This window comes from Phymastichus coffea, unplaced genomic scaffold, assembly GCF_024137745.1.
Source record: "Phymastichus coffea isolate CEN01 unplaced genomic scaffold, Cenicafe_Pcof_1.1 PCOF00188, whole genome shotgun sequence".
Lineage (NCBI taxonomy): Eukaryota > Metazoa > Arthropoda > Insecta > Hymenoptera > Eulophidae > Phymastichus > Phymastichus coffea.
The window spans coordinates 213,511-237,231 of NW_026706999.1; the positions used below are offsets into that span (position 1 = coordinate 213,511).

General features: G+C 35.5%; 4 protein-coding genes across 11 annotated transcripts; 3 read left to right on the plus strand and 1 right to left on the minus strand.

Annotated features, from left to right (window-relative positions):
- Positions 1–879: 879 nt before the first annotated feature.
- Positions 880–4,206, plus strand: LOC131673636 (26S proteasome non-ATPase regulatory subunit 11). 6 transcript variants are annotated; one of them, XM_058951773.1, is made up of 6 exons: positions 880–1,091; positions 1,173–1,261; positions 1,665–2,012; positions 2,465–2,859; positions 2,930–3,254; positions 3,330–4,206. In XM_058951773.1, exons 3-6 carry the CDS (start codon positions 1,692–1,694, stop codon positions 3,558–3,560), a joined length of 1,272 nt encoding a protein of 423 aa, XP_058807756.1. In that variant the 5' UTR covers positions 880–1,091; positions 1,173–1,261; positions 1,665–1,691; the 3' UTR covers positions 3,561–4,206. The 6 variants fall into 6 exon arrangements, with proteins under 6 accessions (XP_058807756.1, XP_058807755.1, XP_058807753.1 ...); XM_058951772.1 differs by having other exon boundaries at positions 880–1,047; XM_058951770.1 differs by having other exon boundaries at positions 1,173–1,277; positions 3,330–4,205.
- A 962-nt stretch (positions 4,207–5,168) lies between these two features.
- On the plus strand, positions 5,169–12,683 carry LOC131673634 (WAS/WASL-interacting protein family member 2-like). Its single transcript, XM_058951765.1, has 5 exons — positions 5,169–5,548; positions 5,944–6,108; positions 6,184–6,640; positions 7,035–7,555; positions 9,415–12,683. The coding sequence occupies exons 2-5, from the start codon at positions 5,961–5,963 to the stop codon at positions 9,525–9,527; spliced, it is 1,239 nt and encodes a 412-aa protein (XP_058807748.1). The 5' UTR covers positions 5,169–5,548; positions 5,944–5,960; the 3' UTR covers positions 9,528–12,683.
- Positions 12,684–12,839: 156 nt separating this feature from the next.
- On the minus strand, positions 12,840–17,475 carry LOC131673633 (ATP-binding cassette sub-family F member 3). Its single transcript, XM_058951764.1, has 10 exons — positions 17,074–17,475; positions 16,546–16,651; positions 16,258–16,441; positions 15,826–16,151; positions 15,395–15,591; positions 14,739–15,040; positions 14,152–14,375; positions 13,721–14,079; positions 13,169–13,389; positions 12,840–13,054 (listed from the first exon to the last, which is right to left on the minus strand). The coding sequence occupies exons 1-10, from the start codon at positions 17,144–17,146 to the stop codon at positions 12,908–12,910; spliced, it is 2,139 nt and encodes a 712-aa protein (XP_058807747.1). The 5' UTR covers positions 17,147–17,475; the 3' UTR covers positions 12,840–12,907.
- A 780-nt stretch (positions 17,476–18,255) lies between these two features.
- Positions 18,256–21,601, plus strand: LOC131673639 (uncharacterized). 3 transcript variants are annotated; one of them, XM_058951780.1, is made up of 4 exons: positions 18,256–18,506; positions 18,614–18,807; positions 19,196–19,592; positions 19,666–21,601. In XM_058951780.1, exons 2-4 carry the CDS (start codon positions 18,685–18,687, stop codon positions 19,779–19,781), a joined length of 636 nt encoding a protein of 211 aa, XP_058807763.1. In that variant the 5' UTR covers positions 18,256–18,506; positions 18,614–18,684; the 3' UTR covers positions 19,782–21,601. The 3 variants fall into 3 exon arrangements, with proteins under 3 accessions (XP_058807763.1, XP_058807762.1, XP_058807764.1); XM_058951779.1 differs by having other exon boundaries at positions 18,256–18,807; XM_058951781.1 differs by having other exon boundaries at positions 18,256–18,807; positions 19,196–19,586.
- The last annotated feature ends 2,120 nt before the right edge of the window (positions 21,602–23,721 follow it).

Genomic DNA, 23,721 nt, shown 5'->3' on the forward strand with positions numbered 1-23,721 from the left:
AATGTTGATAGTGCCAACAACAGAAAGTTAATACTAATCCTCGCATGCCCCAAACGAACACACTTACTCCCGGAACAAACGTATCATAACGCTATATGTATTATTGAAGGTTATGATACGTTTGTTCCGGAAGTAAGTGTGTTCGTTTGGGGCATGCGAGGAATAGTAGTAACTTTCTGTTGTTGGCACTATCAAAATTTTTAGCGATTTGTACGCGTTTGTACGCCCTCGTACGCGCGCGTATGCGCATATGGGGCGAGGGTCTAAATGTGCGACTACGTCATTTTCACTTGTTTTAGATAAATGATTTTCGATTTTCTCGAACAAAAACAATGGCTTAATAAACATAAACAGTTAACAAAAAATCACGATACATTTTTTGGTTAAAGTTAACACAATTTCCAAATTCATCAAATATTTGTTCAATCTATTATCTCTAATAATCAATATAAAATATTTAAAAAACATACACAAATAACTAAACAAATTAATTACAGCAAAGCCTAAGCTGAAAAAATATTTGAACATGTATACTTACATCATTTTAATTATAGGCCGTCGAAGTATTAATTAATATTTAATGCTTTATTATCGATTCCATTCTGTTTAACAAATATAGGTATACATTTTTTACATATTAACATAATTTTGAAAGTAGCTCTTAAGTATAACGCTTAACTATATACACATCCTCAGTCTACAAACACATACTTTCGCCAGGCAATACATAGCACATTTGTTGTTCTTATCAAAGCAATAATACAGAGTGATATGAAATCCGGAAAAGAAAATGAAATTGATCAATTTCAAAATTGTTGGTAGGCCTGATCGAAGCGTGTGATTTTGAAGCTGAACAATCAACGGCAATAGTGAGTGGAGGCCAGTTGGGCGCATCCGCATCGCCAGATTTTTCGCAATTTTTCTCGAATTTTTAGTTTTCCTCATATATGTCCAAGATCTCTGTGTGAGCGGCATGATATGAGTTTTACGATACAGTGAAAATTAATCAGGCTATCTTACGCTTTATTTCCGCTAGACTTCTACAAAGTGCGTACTTATCGTAGTCAAACGGTTCACCGTTCCTTTTCGAGGTTTCTTACCACTACACGACCTAACCTCGCGCGATTTGTTGCCTCGCCCTTTACGTTTACTCCTTGCTTTACCTTTTGCAGATCTTGCAAGTGAGAAAGCTAAAGGAAAGTTTCTTGCAATTTAACTAGGTAAACTTGATAGTGGAGAAAGGGAAGCGAAGTATAATTGAGTGAGTATTAACAAAGGTTAGTAATGTTTGTTGGCGTGCTTATTGTCGATACAATCATTTGACTTGTGTAACATCTTTTCCTTTTGATACTGCTTTTTAATCAACTAATACAATTTTCTTGCGAAATTATGATTTGCAACCTGCTAATATGACATTGGAGTAATCAATATACCTACAAATGTAAACAACAATCTTAAATCCTTAAGTCTTTATATTTTATTTTGTAGTTTATTTTGAGGTTAGAATCTCGTTTTCGGACTTTATTAATCTAAAACAAAGCTAAAAACACGTGAAAAGTAGCCAAATCTCTCTCAAGTCAATCTCACCTCCCTTACTAATAAAACCTCACCTCCCACTCGTACAAGCATAAATAAAAGCAGCTTTTGGTTTTTGAACTCGACAGAGTGACTGGGCGAAATTCGAAGGCAGAATGGCCGGCGCGATGTTGTTCGAGCGGGCGCAAGCGGTGTCGATGACTAATAGGTCTGAGGGTATAAACCTTTTGCACGAAATCGTCTCGGATCCAAGGATTGGTAACAACGAAGATGACGAGGAGAGCATTCGTATCAAGGAACAAGGTATCCTGCAACTTGGCGAGCTTTACAAGAAAGAGGGCAAGGCCAAGGAACTTGCCGAGCTCATTAAGGCAACCAGACCCTTCCTCAGTCTCATCAGCAAAGCCAAAGCAGCCAAACTCGTGAGGTCTCTTGTCGACTTCTTCCTCGACCTCGAAGCTGGCACTGGCATTGAGGTTAGTTCAGTTATTATTCATATGTGCATGTCTGTGACCTCCACCAATTTTGAGTCATTGCTTCTTTGTTTTCCTTTATTATTTAATTTATTTGTGCTTTCATTTTTATCAGATCTATACAAGATTTGATTGCTTATCATTTCAATATAATTATGATTGTGCTAGAATTTAAGTGTTTTGAACGTCTGCTCCATTTTACTTTATATGGAAAATAAGCGATGAGTCACTGATTTGTTTTGATAAATAAGAATGCTTGAAAATAAGATATTTTAAAAATCTTTTTATATTATGTGTAGGGTATCAAAGTAAAAAATTAACTATGGTATTATTAATATAAGAAAATGAAAATGCCTTTGTTTACTTAAGCTTCTAAAAATAAATTGAGTTAACACAAAGGCTTTGTTCTTAAAATTGTTTTTACTGTATTTACTAATGATGTTTTGTGTTTATAGGTACAATTGTGCAAAGAATGTATAGAATGGGCAAAAGAAGAGCGCCGTACTTTTTTGCGACAAAGTCTAGAAGCAAGACTAATTGCTTTATACTTTGATACCAACATGTACTCTGAAGCATTACAATTAGGCTCTGCACTCCTAAAAGAGTTGAAAAAATTAGACGATAAACAATTGTTAGTAGAAGTGCAATTACTTGAGAGTAAGACTTATCATGCTTTGAGTAATCTTGCTAAAGCGAGAGCTGCTCTTACAAGTGCTAGAACTACAGCAAACGCTATTTACTGTCCACCCAAGATGCAAGCTGCACTAGATCTTATGTCAGGTATTCTTCATGCTGCTGATGAACGAGATTTCAAGACTGCATATTCCTACTTTTATGAAGCTTTTGAAGGGTAAACTATAGTGACAGTCATTAGATTATTCCATGTATTGCAATATTCTTATTAAATAATTTTATTGCAGATACGATAGTGTTGAACATCCTAAATCATTGACAGCACTGAAATATATGTTACTCTCTAAAATTATGCTACGCTCCCCCGAGGATGTGCAAACGATCATGTCAGGAAAGCTTGCAGTCAAATATGCAGGACGAGATTTAGATGCGATGAAATCTGTAGCTGAAGCAAGTCATCGTCGTTCTCTTGCCGATTTCGAAACTGCTTTGGATCAATATCGTCAAGAACTAAAAGATGACGTTATTGTACGTGCTCATCTTGATTCCTTATACGACACGATGTTAGAACAGAATCTTTGTAGGATTGTCGAGCCTTACTCTCGCGTACAGGTAAACTTCTAATCAATCTTGTACTTCATAATTGTACTATTACGTTTATCTAAAAAATTTTTATTTTCAAAACAGGTGAGCTACATAGCATCGTGCATATCTCTGTCAATTTCCCAAGTGGAGAAAAAGTTATCGCAAATGATTCTTGATAAAAAGCTGCGAGGTGTGTTAGATCAGGGTGATGGTGTGCTGATAGTCTTTGAAGAAACGCCGAGGGACAAGACCTATGAACTTGCATTGGAAACTGTACACAGTATGGGCAAGGTTGTTGACACGCTGTATCAGAAGGCAAAGAAGCTTACGTAGCCTTATTCAACTGAAATTTGTACAATTAACAAGCTATTATAATTACTATGATTACTATTAACTACTAGCTCCTTATTAAATACCGTACATGAATTGCACTCTTTTCTCGTTTAATATTGGTGAAGTTTGCAATTTCTTTTCACCCATTTCAACGGTTTGCCAGTTTCTGTACTTAATCGTTGGATAAACAGTCATATATGAAAAATTTCTATGGAAAATGCTCAGAAAATCTTGTAGGGAAAATCATTGTTTTTTAATATATTTTTCACTTCATAAAATTCGATAAATAATAATTAAAATAAACAGTCGATCAAATCGAAATAGTTAATTTGAATCAATTATCACAAACCAATCAAATTACATACAAATACTTTACATTAACAAAAGCACTTTGAAGTTCAACTAAAAAATGTTTCATTTCAAGTTTGTTTTTAACTTTTTGTGTTCATTTCAATGACCTTTTTTCAATTTAAATCAAGCGTTTAAAACTATACATAATTATGCATTATGCAATATAAAGAACTTTGTATAATTAGCTTGGTTAATCGTAAATGGTCATTTTGTTTATGAAAATTGATAAGTCTTTTATAAATTAAGTAGAAAAACAATAAAATTATAAACAAAAAAATGTAATAAAAAAAGATGTGGTGCTTGCTGGAATTAGCGTTTTGATTATAAATACCAAACAATCTATCATACGTAAGAAAAAAAGACATAGATTTAATGAAGAATATCACTTCAACATCTAATTGGTGATTTCAAAACAAGACGGAGTTAAAAATATTTCTCTATGTTTTGTATCTGTTTTTTCTTGTTTTCTACAAAGTGTGGGAACTGTTATGCAGCTAGTAAATGAATAACTTTTATCTTTCATTAATACTTACATTTGCAATTATACGTAACGTATACACATTTATACGTTACGTATACACGTCAAATTTAAATATATTTAAATATATGTATATTACTTATATACATTACGAGGAAAGAAATACAACGTATTTTTTAAATTATTATTATTTCGAGTTATTAACTTATTATAATCGAACGTGACAGTCATAAATCATTAAAATTTAGAATTTTTATTAATTTTTCTAATTTAGATAAAAATATAAAAATCTACACCAATTCCAATAAATTTATATTTTTAAAGTAATTAATTTGAATTGTGGTAATATAAGAAAAATCATTTCAATCTAGTGATTTGTTACGACTCATGGATTACTTTCAAGCCGCATAAGAGAAACCAATGTATTTGACCTGAAAAACCATCACCCATTCAAGTTGACATTGTCGTTTCGTTTTGCAATAAAATTAAACGCATGGGCTTGTAAAATTTTATGGTAAAAGACATTTCTAAAAACTATACTCAGTCTCAATTACAATTCAAAATAATTCAAACACATTTTGTAATCAACACTGAAAATAGTACCCAATTAGTCTACATACGAAATAAAAATTGAATAAAAAGAGCCGAACAACAATTAGGGTTAATCCGTCCCTGTGCTAGTCCCGTCCGTTCACTTTGCGGGAGTCGGAGTGAGACAGTAAAAGCTCGAGTGGGGCAGCAAGCAGCTACAGCACAGCGCAAGAGCACCACACGGTAATATACTACAGCAGCGACATCGTCTCTTTTTTTTTTCTCAGTTCAAGTTGGGCTGAAGAGGCACTTTGTGTTGGCTGGTTGGTTGGCTGGCTGCTGACAGTCAGTCGAGTGTATTCTCGCGCGAAAGGACTAAAACTTTCATCTCGTACTCCGTCGCCCATACGTCTATACAAGTACACACAACAGCTACCCATGTCGTCGCCGTTCGCAAAAGATAAAGTCGTCAGTTGCTCTCTCTTTCTCTCGTCGTGGGAGAGTGAACTGCGTGCGATGTGAGTGGAGTGTATTATTGCCCTAAAAACGTGTTGTTTCTTGTCGAAGTTGCAACTATAACGTCGACGTTTTCATCTCGATTCAATCGTTGTAAGGAGGTGCTTCTAAGGTAAATAATTACCGTGGCTAAGATAACCTAGTTTTGCGCGACTACGACTCGTCCATATCTCTCTCTTTCTCCTCTCTCGCGTCATCCTGTTTGGATGTGCTTATCTGTTTAACAAGTGCGGTGCACAGATAATAGCTTGCTTCTCTTTTTTTTTGCGCGCAATTCAGTCAAATGCATGAATGTTTATGAGTCACTCACGCGAAAGCGAGTACGTATGTGAGCAAGACTCCTCGCCATTCAGGAGAGACGGTGAGGTCGATGAGCGAAAGAGAGAGCGACGTAGAGAGAATGTCAATATATGCGTGTGCGCGCTTTTTACCTTGAAAAAAGTCAATGCGATGTGTAATCGTGCCTGGACGGCTTTTTAAACTCGCGGTTGTCTCTTTTTTTTCAAGTTTGGTAAACAGTCAAAATGCCAGCGCCGCCTCCGCCTCCGCCAGCACCCACATTCAACCTCGTAGGAGGCTCTAACGACAGAGGAGCTCTTTTGCAATCTATCAGAGATGGCAAAAAATTGAAGAAAACAGTTACAGTTGACAAAAGTGGTCCAGCCATCAGTGGTCCGTGTTTCTAACTGTCTTTTCCATGTGCTGGTTGGCAGCTTGCCAATAATGCCTTTGGTGTTGGTCTTTCAGGAAGAATCTGTGGAGAATCATCAAGCACAACATCTAACACAAGCTCTAAAGTTCTAGCGCCTAACACAAATAGTATTAACAATGGTAGCCCAATGGGTTTGGGTGGCCTATTCGCAGGTGGAATACCTAAACTCAAGCCTACAGGTATGAGAAACAACTTGGCAGAAAGAGATAATGGCAATGGTCATTCGAATCCAGTTGGTTCGGCTACATTGCCAAGTGTCAAACGTGGTCCGCCTCCTGTACCACCTCCAGCTGCTCAAAAGCCACAGTTGTTTTCAATGAATAATCCATCACCAGAGTTAACAAGTTTGAATTATAATGAAACTCCCAGGAGCTCCTTTGGTAAGCCAACTCTGGCTCCAAAGCCACCAACGTCTTCCAATGCAGTGCAGCAACAAAAGCCTTCACCACCGCCTAAAAAGCTCACTCTCAATACAAATAATTCTGTATCCAGGTAAAGTATTGTTTATATTTGTGAGAGCTTAAAAAAGAGAGAATTGCTGAAAAATGAAAAATGCTTCTATTCAGAAGCAATTGATGACGAATTTCTGAGTCAATTGTTAAAAATATCAATTGACATGTATCAATCAATCACTATGTAATCAATTTATTGCGTCTGATTATAAAAAGTCTTATCTAGCAGGTACTTGAAGTAGTTTAAATAAAAATTTTTTATTTTAGAATGAAGCACAAATTGAAAAATACGATATGAAAAAGTATCATTTGAGGAAAAAAAGCATTGCGTTACCGTACAATTGATACCGATAACGTGCAGCACAACCGCGTATGCGCACGCAATACCTCAATCAGTTGGCACTTTAACATTTCTCACGATGCTTGATTTTCAGGGCGCAAAGTATGCGACTACCGCGTTCACCACAGGTGCTGGCGCCTACGCCGCCGTCGTTGCATCAGTCGCAAGACTGCTTGGTGGAGCCGCAGCAAAGGCCAACAAATCGACCGAAAAGGCCACCAGTGGTGAGGCCACCGTCACCACCGATTTCCCGTGGAAACAGCAACGGTGGTGCAACGATAACTAGAGTGGCACCACCGCCGCCCACAAGAGCGCCGTTGATGCCGCCACCTCCGCCACCGCCGTTGCCCCAGCGATCGTCTTCGTCGGTCTCTTCTTCAGCGGCTCCGCCACCGCCTCCACCTACCTCTGCGAGAACGGCACCACCTATGCCTCCGCCACCAACGCCACCCACAAGGGGACAGTCATTACAGCAAAGAAATGGACAAACGCAGATAATGAGCCCGAGTCCTGCTGAATTCGAGGCGAGGTTCGCCGACATGTTCCATTCGATAGCCACCTTCCCCGCGCCCGAGCCTTACAGAAACGTGCAGAAGGTTTATAACAGCAAAACTGGTGAGCTTCCCGTGAATAAAGGCTATGGGACACTTTTGAAGTTTGCTCTAAGGAGACAGTCCTCCGAGCTTGACGTTTAATCGTTCACTCTTATGGCCTTCTTTTTACTGTCCCTTATACTTCTCTTCTACTTCTTCTTTAGATTAATTTAATAATTGTTGTTATTCGCGTAGAAAAGTTTCTGTGAAATTCTTTGATGAGAACTCGTTTATTTTTTTAACAAATTTCGATTTGAGACGGACGTTTCTAATTTACAATTTAGTTTTCTATCAATTCACAGTACTAGAAGACAACGATATCATTTTCACACTCTAGTGTAAATAGTAAGAATATAGATATAACATTTGCTTTTTAACACTTTTTTATGTTTTTTCTTTTCATTAACAAGAAACTAATATAATGAAATTTGATAACGATTTCACATTAACTTTTTTACAAGGCTCGGTGTGATAATTTCATGCTTTTTGAGATCATGTAACGAGAGGTGTATTCACTGATTATTTATGGAATGTAGTGTGATGCATCATGGAATATAGTTTTCGTTTGGCATGCAGTAGAAAAGTCTTTTTTTTACGGATTTGATCAGGTGACCAACTGGTATTGGCGTACTATAATAATTCGTTGTAAATTCTTTTTTTGCAAAAAGAACACGTTTTTCTATATTAGTTAGCACTTACTGATATGTTGATATTTTATGTTAAAATATTGAAATTTTCTATTTCAAGAATAGTATACTATTGTTGGCACTATAGTTTTTCAAAATATGATAATCGAATTTCTGCAACTTTATTCCAATGAATTTGGTAACAGTTTCATATATTATAAAATGTTAAAAATGAAATACTTTGAATCGATAATATACTTTTTTTTATAATTTAAAAATGTAACTAAAATTACATGATCTATTCAATTAGTTTTTACGTTAATTAAAAATGCAAAGCCTGCATATTAATTAAACTGTTACGTTCTTGATGTGTTTCACTTAGAATTCTTTAATTTATTTATGTCGAGATGATGCACATCGCTGATTCATCAAAATGTTAATGTATGAAACTAGATCTTGCAACAGTAGAATCAAGAATATAATCTAATCCTTGGTGTCGTTAACAGATGATGCACCAACGCGATACTTTGTAAACAAACGCTTAAAATGTAGACCGATCTTAGTTAACGATCTTAGTTATCGTATCTAGTTTAGACAATACGATGATTTTTTAAATCATGTATTGTTTTGAAAGTGAGTCTTGACTTGACAATGACTAATTTAAAGCAGGTTATATGGGAATTAGTGAGATCTAGTCTGATAGAGCTTTAATCTTTTTATTTTGCCTTGGAAAAAATTGGGATAATGGTAATCAATAACAGTAGACCGCATGCAACACAAACTAATCGCAGCGAAGCTACATAGATTTTCATGTACGAAAAAAAAGGAAAAAATTAACACATTGTTATTAAAGAAGCTTAATAAAGTAGTATATACTTGAAACTAATTAGCACTCTTTAGTTATTATATCTGCAGGCCTTGGCATTCTCCGTTTTTTGCACTGTATTGAAATGACGACGCCGAGACAGAAAGCGCGCATGATATGCATGTTGTGCATGATGTAAATAGCCGCAGCTCTTTCTGCCTCGAATGTCGTTAATGGAAAATGCGCGCAATCGGCATTCAAAGAGAACGCTATAACAAGAGACAACGGACTTCTCTATTAACACCCTACGAAGCACAGTCACTCAACGCCATCGCAAGCTCTTTCTCTATTTCACTCTCTATTTATGTGTATATTACGTGCATCATTTATGCATAGCAATAAAGAAAAACCAACGCCGAGACTATGAAAATGATTTGAAAATGAAAACAGTTGCAGCGGCGAAGCAGCAAGCACCTGCGCCACCGGTACGCTCGGTATCGAATGCTGGTACAGGTGGTCCTCGACAACCGGCACCTCAGCCATGGCAGAATGCCGCCTGCTAAAAAGGGACAATTTATGCCTTCTATCGCACAACTGCAAACAAAACAATTCTATCGCCCCCAGCTCCAAAAACCGCGAGAAGCCTTGTAAATATTCAATGTATTTATTGCTTTTTTAATCTGTCTCTCTTTCCTAACGATCCTCCTCTTTTTTTTCTCAATTCCGTTCTTTTACGGATGACAATAAAGTGGGATCTATAAACATTGCTGGTCGCGCAGTTACGTAATAGATAAATCTGTCAAGGCGGCGGACGATTAGTCAAGAAAATTTCAACTGTTTCTAGCGGCATGTCAGAGTCTCCTTATTAATTATCTATTTTCTTTTTTTCCTCATCATACTATTTTTATATGCGAAAATGCTAATTTTATGTAACTTTTCTTTATCTACGTTCATTAACATTAGTTCGTAGAGTAATCGTTGTTCGAACTTCTTTTCCTTAATAATTATTTCGTGTATTTTCTTGTGAATGTTAGTGACACGTTAACAACTGAAAATGTATCACAATTGCAGTGCAATCGTGACTTTTCAAAAAAAGCAGATTCTTTTCAAAAAGCAAACGTGTAACTTATTACAGGTATACATGTCGAGATTCGTAGAGTTAAACTTAGATGCCAAAATATTTTATTTTCTAACATACAATGACAAACAATGATGAGGGCGGTAATTTATGTCAAATATTTTGGTAGCTCACTGTTTTTTTTTCTTTTCGCGTACTTTGGCGTTCGTTTGGAGTATTGCGATGTTATAACAATTGAAACAATGAATTGTGATAATTTTCATTGTAGGAACATATTAAAAATTCTACTTCGTCTTACACTCTGATCATTTAGATATTAGATGAAAATTGTAAGTATTACATATCACAGAAAAAATTATGTGGTAGGTGACATTATGATCGTAAGAAAGATCACCACCAACGGTCGAGAATTGTAATTCAATACTTATGTACTATTTAGTGCGAATAAGCAAAATTTAGCTAGAAAATAAAATTAGTTATCAAATATAATGAATTTCGTGTATCACTATTTACGTTGCGAATAGCGGAAAACGTCCGAATCAAAAAATTCAAAATACTTCCTAACACTCAGGGAAGTTACGCGACCTTTGCACCATAAAAGTACAGGGAAAGAGTGCTAATATATACCAGTTTTTCGGCTCGCGCAACAACGGTTTCGATTGCATTTTTTTCTTCTTTTTTCTGCAAGTAAAGTAGACACATTGGAGAATCTAACGCGAAAATCTTTAGCTGATACCATATCTGCTGTAATTTCGCACCCCTTTAATTTCCTAGCCTCGTCGCAAATTAACTTGTCTCCTTGTCGACTACTTACGGAAAATCTACCTGCGTAAAAGACGCGGTAATGACAAGATACTGAGGTTGGATTTGTCATAGTTGCAAAAAATTTCGTACTATTTTTTAGAACATAATTAGCCTAATTTTTTCAGATCTAAAAGTAGTAAAATAAGGTTACGATAGAATTGAAAGTTTGTACCAATAAACATAAATAAACTTAAGGAAGTTCCTATAATTTTTCAGCTTGTTAGGTCGAGCATCTTTAATCGATTATTAATTCTAAAGCAATAACAAATTTGAAGTTTCCATTGGGTTAAGATTTTATGAAGAGCATTTATTTTTGTTTGGAGAGGTATTATGAGATTAATAAATAAGAATATAATTTTAAGTAATATTTAAAGTTTAAATTAAAAAGATTGAAGGAAAATTGAAAAATACAAAGTTGTTTGATATTGATATTGATATTGTCAACTGAAATTGATTTAACTTTGAACGAAGTGAAGGTTGAATTTAAAGGTTCAGTCTTTTGAATAACAAGACCAATTGAAATAGAAAACACGTAATGTTGTGAGAAGAGTGTTCCCTGCTCTTGAAGGATTTTAGATTTTTTCCACTATTCGTAACAGAAGTAGTGATACATGAAATTAATTTTGTGATAACTAATTTTAATTTTTGATTTCACCGTTATTTTTTAACTAATCTTTATTTACGTAAGAATAAATAGAATAGACGCTTATTTGCACTAAACATTGTGCATTAAGATATAATTCTCCGTCATACGTGATGGTCTGTCTTGTGATCGAAATAACAGTTACCACAATAAAACATACGTGTTACACAGTTTTATTATTGAGAGTTTTAATTGAATATATATTCTCTATGCTTGAAGTTTGAGTGGATATCAATTAATATTGAAAGTAGACAAATTATTTCTAAGATTTGAAAGTATGAAGAACTTCGAAAATGATCAGTATGATTTTTATTAACGCCTTTGACAATTCTTCACCTCGGAAAGTTTATATCAGAGCGTCAATACCTAAATACCAGTTTTGAACGTTTACTTTATTGGCACTGTCAGATAAGCAATGATAGTGCACGTGTATTTTTATACATACGAGTATCGTTAATAGCCGACCAATTTTATTTGTCAAACAGTTGCGATATATCAGTAAATTGTGATAGATTGATAGATGAGATTTGCAGTTTCTATACGTTTATGCGCCATGAATGACATAGTTTAAACTTTGTTTTTCACTTCCTACTTATCACGGATTCGGCGCCAGGAAAAGAGAAGTGTATATATATATACACACACATATATATATATATATATTATCGATTACTCTGTATAAAGTGTTTGAAAAATTTTTCTGGCACCGCTGATTACATTTTCACGCGAGAGAATATTTGGCAGTGCTAGAAAAAAGATTTTTCCTATGGAAAGTATAGCTATAAAAAATTTAGTCTATGGCATAAAAACATTGTATAACTGATTGCCAAAATGTAATTATTGCTGAAAATATAATATAGTATGAATGATAATTAATAATAATTGTAAATAATGGTTTGGAAAGAAATAAAAACAAAATTATTGAGATTATTTCTGTTGAATATTATGCGAGAATATTATCTTTAGCAATAGAATATTTTTAATATAAATACGTTATGATATACATTTCTATTTCTTTTATAATTTTTAATCTGTACATTCTGCAATTTTAATTATAGAATGAAAACTAAAATCTGGTCTTTTTGTTTCATTCAAGAATCAAGCATAGTCAGAATCTGTTTTCTGAAGCCAAAGGCAATGCTTGAAATTGCAGGGCGTTTGAATGCACGAACTCTTCTTTAGATTCGGTAAGAGCATACAAACAATAAATAACTCATACAGACATATGATGACACACACTGAATTTATGTGCATAAATAACCTTGTAATATTGTTGAATTGAAAATATAGTAATTACGTATTTAAAAAAACAAAGATGGATCTTTGAAATGATTTGAACAATAATTTTAGTAATCATCGCTTTTTATTAAATTAAAAGTTTAAAAACGAATACGTCATAAAGGAAGCGGATATGATTATTACGCTTCGAGTTCTTTTTCAATAATTTGACGATATTCATCAAAGCCTCCTTCGATACATTTGACAGAGCCTTCACCGCACACCCATAGTTCCTGACATACCATTCGAATAAGCCTTTCGTCGTGGGATACCAGAATCACACCAGCCTGGAAAAATTATCGAGATTTTATAATTTCGTCGTTTATTAAAACTATAGAATTTCAACAATAATTTGTAAGTGTTAAGAATTGATCAATGCAGAATCTAAAAAAAAGACTTACTTGACAATTATTGATCGCTTTACCGAGAGCTTCAATTGATTCAATGTCAAGATGATTTGTCGGTTCATCTAATACTAAGAAATTAGGCATTGCAGCACACATAAGTGCAAAGGCAACTCTTGATTTTTGACCTCCTGATAACGAATTTATGTTTTGAAGTGCCAAATCTCCAGTAATTCCAAAACTACCTAACATTCTTCGATACTCTTCAATGGGTTTACCTAAGTAAAACAATAAAATAAAATAAATAATGAAGACTTTTATAATATGAGTTTCATAGCAGATTTCATAATAGATAAAAACCGTAAAAAAAGTAGTTGTAAGTTTGGAATGAAAAAAAAATTTAGATGGTTGCACATAACAAGCCGAACGAATAGAACTTCAATACTAGAGAAATAACAAGGCGATCAATATATATCCGCCGGCTTTTGAACGACATAAATACTCGCAATTGAAAACTCGATTTTTTTCAGTTATATTTGAATATTTGTTTATGTATTTTTTTTTCTTATCCGTAATTCAAAAGAAGTGACTACGTCTAGGATGCTATACCTGGAAAATGTTTCTGTAGCAGTTCAACAGGACACACCCTCAAATCAAGCTGATCAACGTGATGTTGACTAAAGTAACCGTACTTGAGATTACGATGCGTATGCACAGTGCCAGTTGTTGGACTTAATGAGTTTGTCATAATTTTCAAAAGGGTCGTTTTACCGGCACCATTCTCGCCCACTATGCAGATACGCGATTGTAATGTTGCCGACAGACAGACATTTGTGAACAGGAAATTCGTAGTATTCGGGTAGCGAAATGAGACTTCGTTGATTTGGAGGATCGGTGGGTTCAGTGGCTCCACGTCCGGGAAACGTAGAGTCACTTCGCTCTCTTTGTCCATTGGTTTGAGGTCTGGCCTGAAATCAAAATATTAATTTTTACAGTTAGACGAATAACATTTTAATATTAAAGAACGTGCAGCTACTTACAGTTTTTCGAGCATTTTTATTTTACTCTGCACACTTGAGGCGCGATTAGCATTATAGCGAAAACGATCTATGAACTCTTGCACGTGGGCTCGTTTGGCTTGTTGAGCCTCGTATTCACGCTGCTGATTCTTCTCTCGCTCTTCTTTCGTTTTGGCAAATTGCTCGTAATTGCCACGATACGATTCAATCTTCTGTCCCTTCAGGTACAGAATATCTGTTGGGACCTATCAAAAGATATATACCAAAACTCGAAAATTATTATTGCACGAGATTTTATTTGAAGTATTTTCAGAAATGCAAAGTTCTACAGATTGCCAACGGCCTCTAAAGATTTTTTTTACTACAGTTGCTTTTGAACTTTTAAAATTTAATTTTAAAGACAACTTTTTTGAAAAAACTCGTTTCGCGTTATTTTTTCCTTTATATCTTTTAGTTATTTTGAATTGTTATAATGAGTTTTTAATAATGATAATTTTCCCATCCTTAAAATTAAAAATATAACTGAGCAACTACTAAGTTTTCATTCACAAAAAAACTCAATAAAAGAAAACCCCATTTCCTAAAAGCAACGAGATAAATAAACTTACACTGTCCAAAAAGTTACGATCGTGAGAAACGACTAGAAGTGTCGTAGGCCAAGATTGCATATACTTTTCTAACCATAGAATAGCTTTAATGTCTAACATGTTGGTAGGTTCATCGAGTAACAGCAGATCGGGTTTTGAGAAAAGAGCTCTCGCAAGTGCTAGCCTCATTCTCCAACCACCAGAAAAAGCTTTTGTCGGCCAACTTTGCCGCTCCACTGAGAAACCCAGACCTGAAAGTATCGTACTCGCCCTCGCTGGCGCTTTTTCTACTTCGGCCAACTGCATCGCCTCGAATACCTTGGCTACATTTAAATGCAAATATCGAGGTTGTAAACTTTATAAAAATAAATTTATCGATCGGATATGTTTCTATTTTATATGGCAATGTTATGAGATATGATTGTACGCATAAAGAATTTGCATTTTATGCGTGTGGTTATGTTCATATTATACCATTGTGTCTCGTATGTGCAAAAAGCAAAGCTTGGTTGCTGAAGTCTCGTCGAGTCACAAACGAGATGAAACATAAAACCTGTTTTGTCGATTCTACATTTATCAAGTAGTTGTTTTTACTCTTTTTTTTTTGTTTATGCGGTCACGCAACAATAAACAGGTTTATAGCATATTCGTAAAAAGAAATAAAATATAATATTCACCCAATTCCTCGCCCAGAGCATCGTTGGCTTTGCCGCCCTCTTTTTCAATAGCAGCTTGAAGTTCAGCTTCGCGAGCAAGTAACGCACATCGTTCCTTATCCGACTGTAAAACCGATTCCAGTGCGGATGTGTCGTCGCCTTCTACTTCCTGTTCCACATGCAGCACTCGTACGTGTGAAGGTATTTGTAACTGTTTACTAAACAAAAAAAATTACGAGTTTATTTTTAAATATTTTTAGTATCATGCAACTTTCATTAAGATTGAATCATCCTGATTTGATTTGACCATAACATGTTTTTTCTTTTATTGATTAAAAAATCTTAAGGACTCAGAAAAAATATTTTTTTCGAGGAGAAAGGCTGTTTACTGAATTATTACTGTAAGATTGGAATGATTTTCAATTCTAATATAAAGAGTTCTTTGACTTTACCTTGATATCATTCTCAATAATGTGGTTTTACCAATTCCATTACGTCCTACTAATCCATATCTTCTACCAAATGCTAATGTAAGGTCAGCACCTTGTAAAAGCACTCTATCTCCATATGCTATATCAAAGTTTTCTAATCTAATATCATTTGTCCTATTTGTACCTCCCTTGGCTTCCAATCTATTGTCTTTTTTACTTATTACTTGACTAACTGTCGCTGTTTCTAACATGGGTACATCATTATTCCTTGAGGGTTCATTGCTACGTGTTTCTTGTTTCTGCTTCAATTTGGCTTCAGCTTTTTCTAATTTTTTTGCATCTACTTTCTAAAACGTACAAATATTTGAATCAGTACACTATTAAAAAGCTTATTTTTATAAAAATGCTTAACAATAAGACGAATTATAGCTGTAGTGATTAACTCAAACTTACCGATCCGTCATCTCTGGTTGAGATCCATATACTTTTGACATCATCAACTTGCTCATCTAATGATGAAACCATTGACCCCATATGAATAGGGGTATTTAATACTTTATTCACTCCATTTTTTCGCCTCTCTATCCCTCCATTTGTACCACCTTTTATCATTTCTAATAAATTTGTACATATTTGCCTACACAGAAATATATTAAGTAGTGTAGAATAGATTTATGAATAATTTACTCATGATAACTAATTGGTAATATAAACAATGAATAGAATTCTAAATTCACTTACCTAACCTCGTTTTCTGACCTTTCCTCTACCTCGTGCAGAACCTCCCCAATTGCCTCATAAACTTCATTTGCATCTTCAAAGTCATCCTTGGAACTGTCAAGTATACCTGAAACAATCATATAAAGTAAATAAACTTACATGGCAATATAATCAATGTTTCTCTTGATTCATAGTTGCACATAGAATCTTGCAATCTAATTATCAATTTAAAAAATTACTTATAAAGTCACTTGAATGTATTCATGTGAAAGATTGTTAAGATCACCCAAAAATAAAAGTTAACAGAAATCAAAATAATAGATTAATGCAAAGTTAAAATAAATGGTGGAACTTACAGTTAGATCAATATAAAAACATCGAAAGCTTATAAGTTTGTTATTAATATCATGCATGACAAATTACTTGCTAGGTGCAAGAGTATGGAAAACAAAAAATCGATTTGATACTCGTCAATCCGCGATCAACTTGTGTAAAATTAATGGCAAAGTAGATAATCTGTTTGATGGCAATGGAAGAGGTTAAATTCACCTTCAACATATTGGTACAGTTCGTCGTCGATCGAAGGGAAAAGGCTCCTGATGTAGCTGCTGCACACTGCCATCACGCAATAACAATAGTATTAAATAAAAAAAGACGTTACACTGCGAATCTCTTATCACGTTTTGGAAAGTCTGTTGCTGCTGCTGCTGCACCTTCACGACGGTGGAGAGCAAGTGTCAAAAAACTCGGACGGAACGCTCAGAAGCACGATCCTCTTCGTCCGACTCTCCTTGCGCTACATGCCTCCGTACTAGCTCTGTTCTCCTCGCACTTACGACGTTTAATGCTTATTTTACACCGAAAAATATTTATTGTTCAACCAATTGCTTCTTCAACGTTCGCGCTTGAGTTGCATAAAAATTTTGTAGTTTTTTCCGATCAAGTTTAAGCACTCACAATTGCTACAATAGTTATGGACAGTGATTGAATGAAATTGTCGAGTATCAAATGACATTTTTTCTCAGGCATCGGATGACGTATCAACTGTGCATTCAATTGCTTTTACAAAATCAGCCGTTGTAATTTTTAAATGTCTTACCAATTGCCAATATTTTCGCATTCCAATAACATTGAAGGTTGATTACTTGGACTTTTTACAATTTAATTGTTTTAACGTGATACTATTATTTTAAAAGCACATGTCGTTTAAAATTAAATAATAATAAATTAATTATCTAACTAATCAACTAATTAGATAATCAAATAGATAAAATAGCCGGTTGAATGTTCAAGATAGAAACATAAAATATAAAGCATTGTTGTAATTTAAAAAAATTAACAATTATGATAATTATAAACCAGGTATAACTAAAATGAAAAAGTGTTATCAAAATGATCGAATACTTAAATCCCATAAGTAACCAACAAACTTTCAAATTTGTTCCAAAACACACGTTTCGTCAGTTACGTATGAGCAAGCTGCCCACACGAAACTCGCGCGAAAGAGCGCGCATCTACATGGAAAACCGACACAATTCCATTCATCATTCGTATTTCTATCTTCGTCTTGCTAACATGACAAAATTATACTATCTCTTTTCCTCTTTCGCGACTGTACGTGATATTCGTAGGGGGGTGCCATTTTGAAATATTCAGCCCAAATAGAAAACAACGGCCACCCCCACCCGTCGTCCGCATGAGCGTGTGGCCCAGCACGGCGCACACCTGCTGATTAATCCCCCGACTGTACACGAGATTCGTGCAATTTTTCGCCAAAATAAAATGAATGATTCGCGACGATTATGAGACTCGAAAGCTTTTTCGGAGCACTATCTTTACTGCGACGAAGCAAGAGCTGCACTTACTCGCCATCTTGGATCTGTCACAAGGCTAGAGAAATGTCCTGGAGACCATCGCCTTTTGAAAAAGCATCTATTCTTGAGTCCTTTTGTCTCGTGAAATCGAATTTTGGTGTTTCTCAGGTAGTGTTAAGAACGGACGAACTATTTAGTGGGTTTTTGTTAAGTTGGAGTCACGCAATACGTTGAAAAGTGGCTGCATAAGTTGACCTTGTTTTTACGTTCTTAAGAAATGATCGAGCTTTGAGCAAGGATTTGTGCTTTTTTTGGCGTGCAAGAGTCAAAGGTAATCATTGATAGGATGGCTACGGACATCGAGGAATCCGATACCGACGATCATGACAAACCTGGACCTGCCAAACGACAAAGAGTTGTAAACAACATACTTCCTGATAGCAGTAGTTTGGATAACAATGACATGCCTGTCAGTGTACTTCAACTATTTTGTTTATTTTTCATGTCTTTTTTCGCGCTTGGAATGCAAAACTACTTGTTTTTTATGTACATCGACGCTTTTTCTTTCAGTTTCATTTACAAATTTTAATGCTCCAATTGATGATTTTGATCTTAATCAAAGTAATTAAGAAGTAAATTTTTGTAAACATATATATACTTAGATGAACAAAGCAGACTAGCTTGCATTTTAGGGGGTTGACGAAACATGTTGACTTTGATTTATCAGTTATACCTTTATTACATTAATTAATGGCTTAATTTATACTCGCAAGTAAACTTTATTTTAAACATCTTATATTGGGTTTGATATAAATTATATTGGTGTCATCTCAATTAAACATGTAATTTAATTCCAGGAAGATTATGAAAATGCAGTAATTGATCAAGAAGAAGACAGGAGAGCAAGAGCCAAATTAAATAGCTGGCAAGCTTGTCAAGTAGCCAAAGGATTTGTAGATGATGCTATTAACCGTGTTCTTGAAAATTATATAATATCTCCACCAGCTTCATATCCATTTGAAGATCCATGGTATCGTCTCTTCCAAGATAATCAAATGGAGGATACTGCTGTGTCAATGGCTATCCGTAATTATGGTTTAGTTCGATCATTGGACTTAACTCAATCACCTTCTCTCGTCAATGAATGTATATCCAATGTTCCTGAAAACTCTGAAAACACACAAGCGCCTACAACAACTGCAACTACCAATCCACTGTTAATTGATTCAGAGGCAGCTAGTACAAGTGGTAAAGGTATTTTTGTTTTTTCTTCATTCCAAAGTGTTTAATTTAGATGTGGTCTTAATGATAATAAATTTTCTTTCAGGTGATTGGCTGGATGATACTTATGACAGTGATCATCAGCAAAATTTCTTGGATCGTGCTGTTGCAGAAGCTATCAAGAAGAAGGGATTGAGCACTTTAACTGTTGATTATGGATGAGACAAATTAGAATATTTAGCCGATGGTTAATTTATTTTTTTTATTTGGCAGTGTTGATCTGTATATATACATGTATATAATGTCATGTGTATATCTGTGTAAATATACATTCGTATATATCAACAAGCTAAATTGTTAAAACAAAATTAACCATCGATGCATTGACCTTTCAATATTATTCTATATATTTGTATTTTTAAGATAGTCTTCTGTTTTTGGAAGAGCCAGCTATTTTAAATATTAGACAGCTGAGACAGTACTATATCTCTTGTCTATAGCTTCATATAGCAAAATATATCCTGCTTAAAGTTTCTTTTTTTGTATAATATGGGGCTACTAGCTTTACACATGATAGATTCTACTGGAAACATTCATTTTTAAATCTATCAACAAGTACAGAGAGAAAGATTTTCACAGTATATTTTTAGTAATAATATTGTACATTTTCTTTCATTCAAAAGCTAATGAGACTATTTGCCAAATATTTTTCACAAAACAAATAGTAGAGAAACGCAAATAAGCGTACAGCCATTCAATTGATAGTCATATGCCCTTGTATAAATATAGAAGAACAAACAAGAATGAAAAATGTCTGGTTAATATAATGTCGTATAAAATGAGATAGTCTGAGGCCAGGCGCTTCCGAGCCCCTTTTACCCGTTTAACAGGTAACTGCTATAATATTCTAATTGTAAATTATCGAAAGCCATTTATAAAGAGCGATCTATACAATAAGCCCCATTTGACGCGGTTCCGTCGACTGAAGAGAGTAAAAATGATAAAATGAAAAAGTAAAAAAATTATACGTGTTATTCGAGTAAAAAAGTATTATTATATCGAAATACTATATATTATATATAATCGTGTAAGTTTTGAAGTAGATTTTAATAACTCGCTATGTAATAAATTTGAGTTTATTCGACGCGAACATTCCTAATGTAGACTATATAGCATTTAGACTGATTTATTTTCACATGTATGCTTGCAAGTATTTATATTGTCTTTTTTTTATCGCTGTCAATTTAGTCACTTTTATTTTGATGGGGAAATCATGTTTTGTAAATGATGACATGAATTTTTATATTTTTCCGTGTTTTTCTCATGTTATTTATCATTTTAGAAACAAAATAATGTTGCCAAAATTTGTCCTTAATATCATAACACTTCTGGGTCATCGATGTTTGCGAAATCAATACATAAAAGTATTTGTATCATTACGCTATGTTACTGATTTTATTATTTTGTTAAACGGAGCGTTTTGTTAATAGTTATCATATAACTGTTTTTTTTCTTCATGTATTAGATATTTTTAATTTTTTGTCAAATGCACGCACAAATTTGAAAATTGAATTAGCTATATCATATTTTACGATACTGTACAATTTGGTTGATACAAATACTTTTTACTAAAATTCACGAATATGTTTAATTTAGTCGATTTATCTTTCTGAAACATTATTAAATTAAGTACTTGAATCTATTTAAAAAGAAATTATTCGAAGAACAATAAATCACATTTAATTGATAAAAATTCACAATATTGACTTATTTGCAGCTCCTCACACATATTACCTATCTTATGAATGTTCAAGTTATCTAAGGGCAAAGTATTAAATATTGAAATTTACAAACATAGAAAGCTCAGGAATATTTCCAAATAATCGATAATATGCAAGCTGAAACAATGAACACTTTGTAGTCATGAATGTAGTCAAATTTTTTCTCCGAAAACTTGCATTACACGAAGGGCGTTTAATTGGCTAAACTTTTGGAGGATCGCGCCACGCAATTTTCCCTGAGAAGGAGGATGGAAAATACAACGTCACGAGGAGGACGAAAAAAACTGAAAACTGGCTTGGAGCTATGGAAGTAGGAGGTGGCATGCTGCGGTGAGAAACACTCTGAGTGTGTGTGTGTGTGTGTGTGTGTGTGTGTGTGTGTGTGTGTGTGTGTGTGTGTGTGTGTACGCGCACAGAAAGGCTACCGGATGGATTCGACGCTTTTCTTTTCTTTATTCCTTATCGTGCATCTCTTTCGCGTGTGACTGTACGCGTGCGTTAGTCAACGTTGTACAAATTTATATAGTTCAATGCTTTTAACGAGATGACGCAAATTTATCGATTAAAAATTTTTGTTTGCAATGTTGAGCTTTTTCTTTGCCTTCGAGCATAATTTAAACAATTATAATTAAAAGAGTGAGCTTGTTCATTTGACTCTGAGATATATAAGTAAAAAAAAAAGAACTTTTGCTCGTTAACCATTCCGGTTTAAGAAACTAGAATATAATTTTTAACGAAAATGACAAGATAGCCAGGCTTGGTACAATGCAAGCATATGGCTTTGAAAACACCTGCGGTAAAATTTAACTTATCGCCAGGTTTAACGATAATCAATAATTCGCGTTTGAAAAGTTTTAAAAATATTTCCAATGAAATAATGCCTCGCTGAACGCAAACCGCAGGTTGTCGCATTTCTGCAGCGTAAAAGTTTCGTTATGATGATTATCCGCGTGAAAAAAAAAAAGAATTTCAAACTAACCGTTTTGGCTCTTATTTCTTTTCACGCGTCTTCGAGGCATTGTCTCCCCTAATTCCCAATCGACTATACACGCACTCGTGGCGTAAGGGTTTTTCCTATATATACCGGTGCCCAGCGGCGTCACCCCTTCAAGCTCATACATCCCATCTCTGTCTTCTTTGCGCGATGTATCATTCGTCTGTCTCTATCCCATTGCGATCCTCTTTTCCGTGGCGTATACGTGGATGTGTATACGTACCTCCCTCTCGCTCGTCGTCGGTGTCGAATAGTCGAGAATGTGTACATATACGCGAAGGCGGGGACAAGGGCGAAACTTTTCCCTCCTCTCTCGCTGGCGCGCCGGAGAGAGATTTTACTTTGCAAATGAGGAGAGGAGCGTCGAACGAGAGACCCTTACATATTGATTTCCATTTTCGAGCAGACTTCTTAGACGACAACGCTACGCGCGAGGAGAGATAGATAGCTGAGATAAAATGTGTCACCTTCGCTGACGACGACGACGACGTCGACTACTTATGCCGCGCCGCTTCTTATCGAGATGCCTAGTGGACAAAACTCTGCTTCTGCCGCCGCAACGCCAATTTGACTTCGTGATGACTATTAATGTATTCCGATGCCGAGATCTTCAGCCCGACTGTTGTAGCATTGCCGCATTCTGGGATTTCACTGACATCTCGCGTGCCTCGTTCAATTGTCGCACGTACACGAAGCCAAAGCGAAAATGATGAGTAACACGTTTGACGTGCATCCGCGGCTAGAGTCGTTGACCCGCGGCAAGACATCGCAAAACAATCGTCGAATGCTGCCGCGCGCTGCAAGTGTCGAGAGGAAAGCATCCGCTATGCACCGAAATCGTCTGCGGCCTGCGGAGAATCATCTCAATCAGAGAAAACCGTGAACACGGCTCTCGCGCCTTCCAGGAGAGGAAATAAGAAAAATAAGCGTCCGCAGCAGTAAACTGCGGCTTGTTTCGCAAGCATATCGTCGGTCGTAAGATATCCTTCGCATTCCCCAGCAGCGAATTTCGAAAGGATCTAAGTGCAGCAACAGTGACGGTGTGCAGCTCACACTCGCGAAAACGATGCGACGCGAGAGCGAGCGACCGAGCGACAGATGATGCACCTGCCCGCGCTATAAGAGAGAGAAAATGTTTTTTCACCAAGGGCTAGAACCCAGCCGGTGTGTATGATCGTGGCAACGAAGAGGACGCGGTGAACGAAACGAAGGGACGCGAATATGAGAGAGAAAGAAGATGGCAAGAGAGTGGGAGAAGGACAATGCAAAGTGTGCGACGCGTGTGAAGAGAGTGGGGGGAGAGAAAGAGCAGGGCGAATGAAGAGAGGGGAGAGAGAGTCGTATATGCATCGCAACTCTGCTGCGAGAGTTCTCTGCTGGCTGTTGG

Coding starts and splice junctions, on each gene's coding strand:
- LOC131673636 (XM_058951771.1), top strand. CDS start 1,692: ATGGCCGGCGCGATGTTGTTCGAGCGGGCGCAAGCGGTGTCGATGACT. Junction 2,013..2,464: donor AAGCTGGCACTGGCATTGAG/GTTAGTTCAGTT, acceptor TTGTGTTTATAG/GTACAATTGTGCAAAGAATG. Junction 3,255..3,329: donor AGCCTTACTCTCGCGTACAG/GTAAACTTCTAA, acceptor TTTTCAAAACAG/GTGAGCTACATAGCATCGTG.
- LOC131673634 (XM_058951765.1), top strand. CDS start 5,961: ATGCCAGCGCCGCCTCCGCCTCCGCCAGCACCCACATTCAACCTCGTA. Junction 6,109..6,183: donor AAGTGGTCCAGCCATCAGTG/GTCCGTGTTTCT, acceptor TTGGTCTTTCAG/GAAGAATCTGTGGAGAATCA. Junction 6,641..7,034: donor ACAAATAATTCTGTATCCAG/GTAAAGTATTGT, acceptor CTTGATTTTCAG/GGCGCAAAGTATGCGACTAC.
- LOC131673633 (XM_058951764.1), bottom strand. CDS start 17,146: ATGGCAGTGTGCAGCAGCTACATCAGGAGCCTTTTCCCTTCGATCGAC. Junction 14,080..14,151: donor ATAAAAATGCTCGAAAAACT/GTAAGTAGCTGC, acceptor TTTTGATTTCAG/GCCAGACCTCAAACCAATGG. Junction 13,390..13,720: donor GCTACAGAAACATTTTCCAG/GTATAGCATCCT, acceptor TGTTTTACTTAG/GTAAACCCATTGAAGAGTAT.
- LOC131673639 (XM_058951779.1), top strand. CDS start 18,685: ATGGCTACGGACATCGAGGAATCCGATACCGACGATCATGACAAACCT. Junction 18,808..19,195: donor TGGATAACAATGACATGCCT/GTCAGTGTACTT, acceptor ATTTAATTCCAG/GAAGATTATGAAAATGCAGT. Junction 19,593..19,665: donor AGCTAGTACAAGTGGTAAAG/GTATTTTTGTTT, acceptor ATTTTCTTTCAG/GTGATTGGCTGGATGATACT.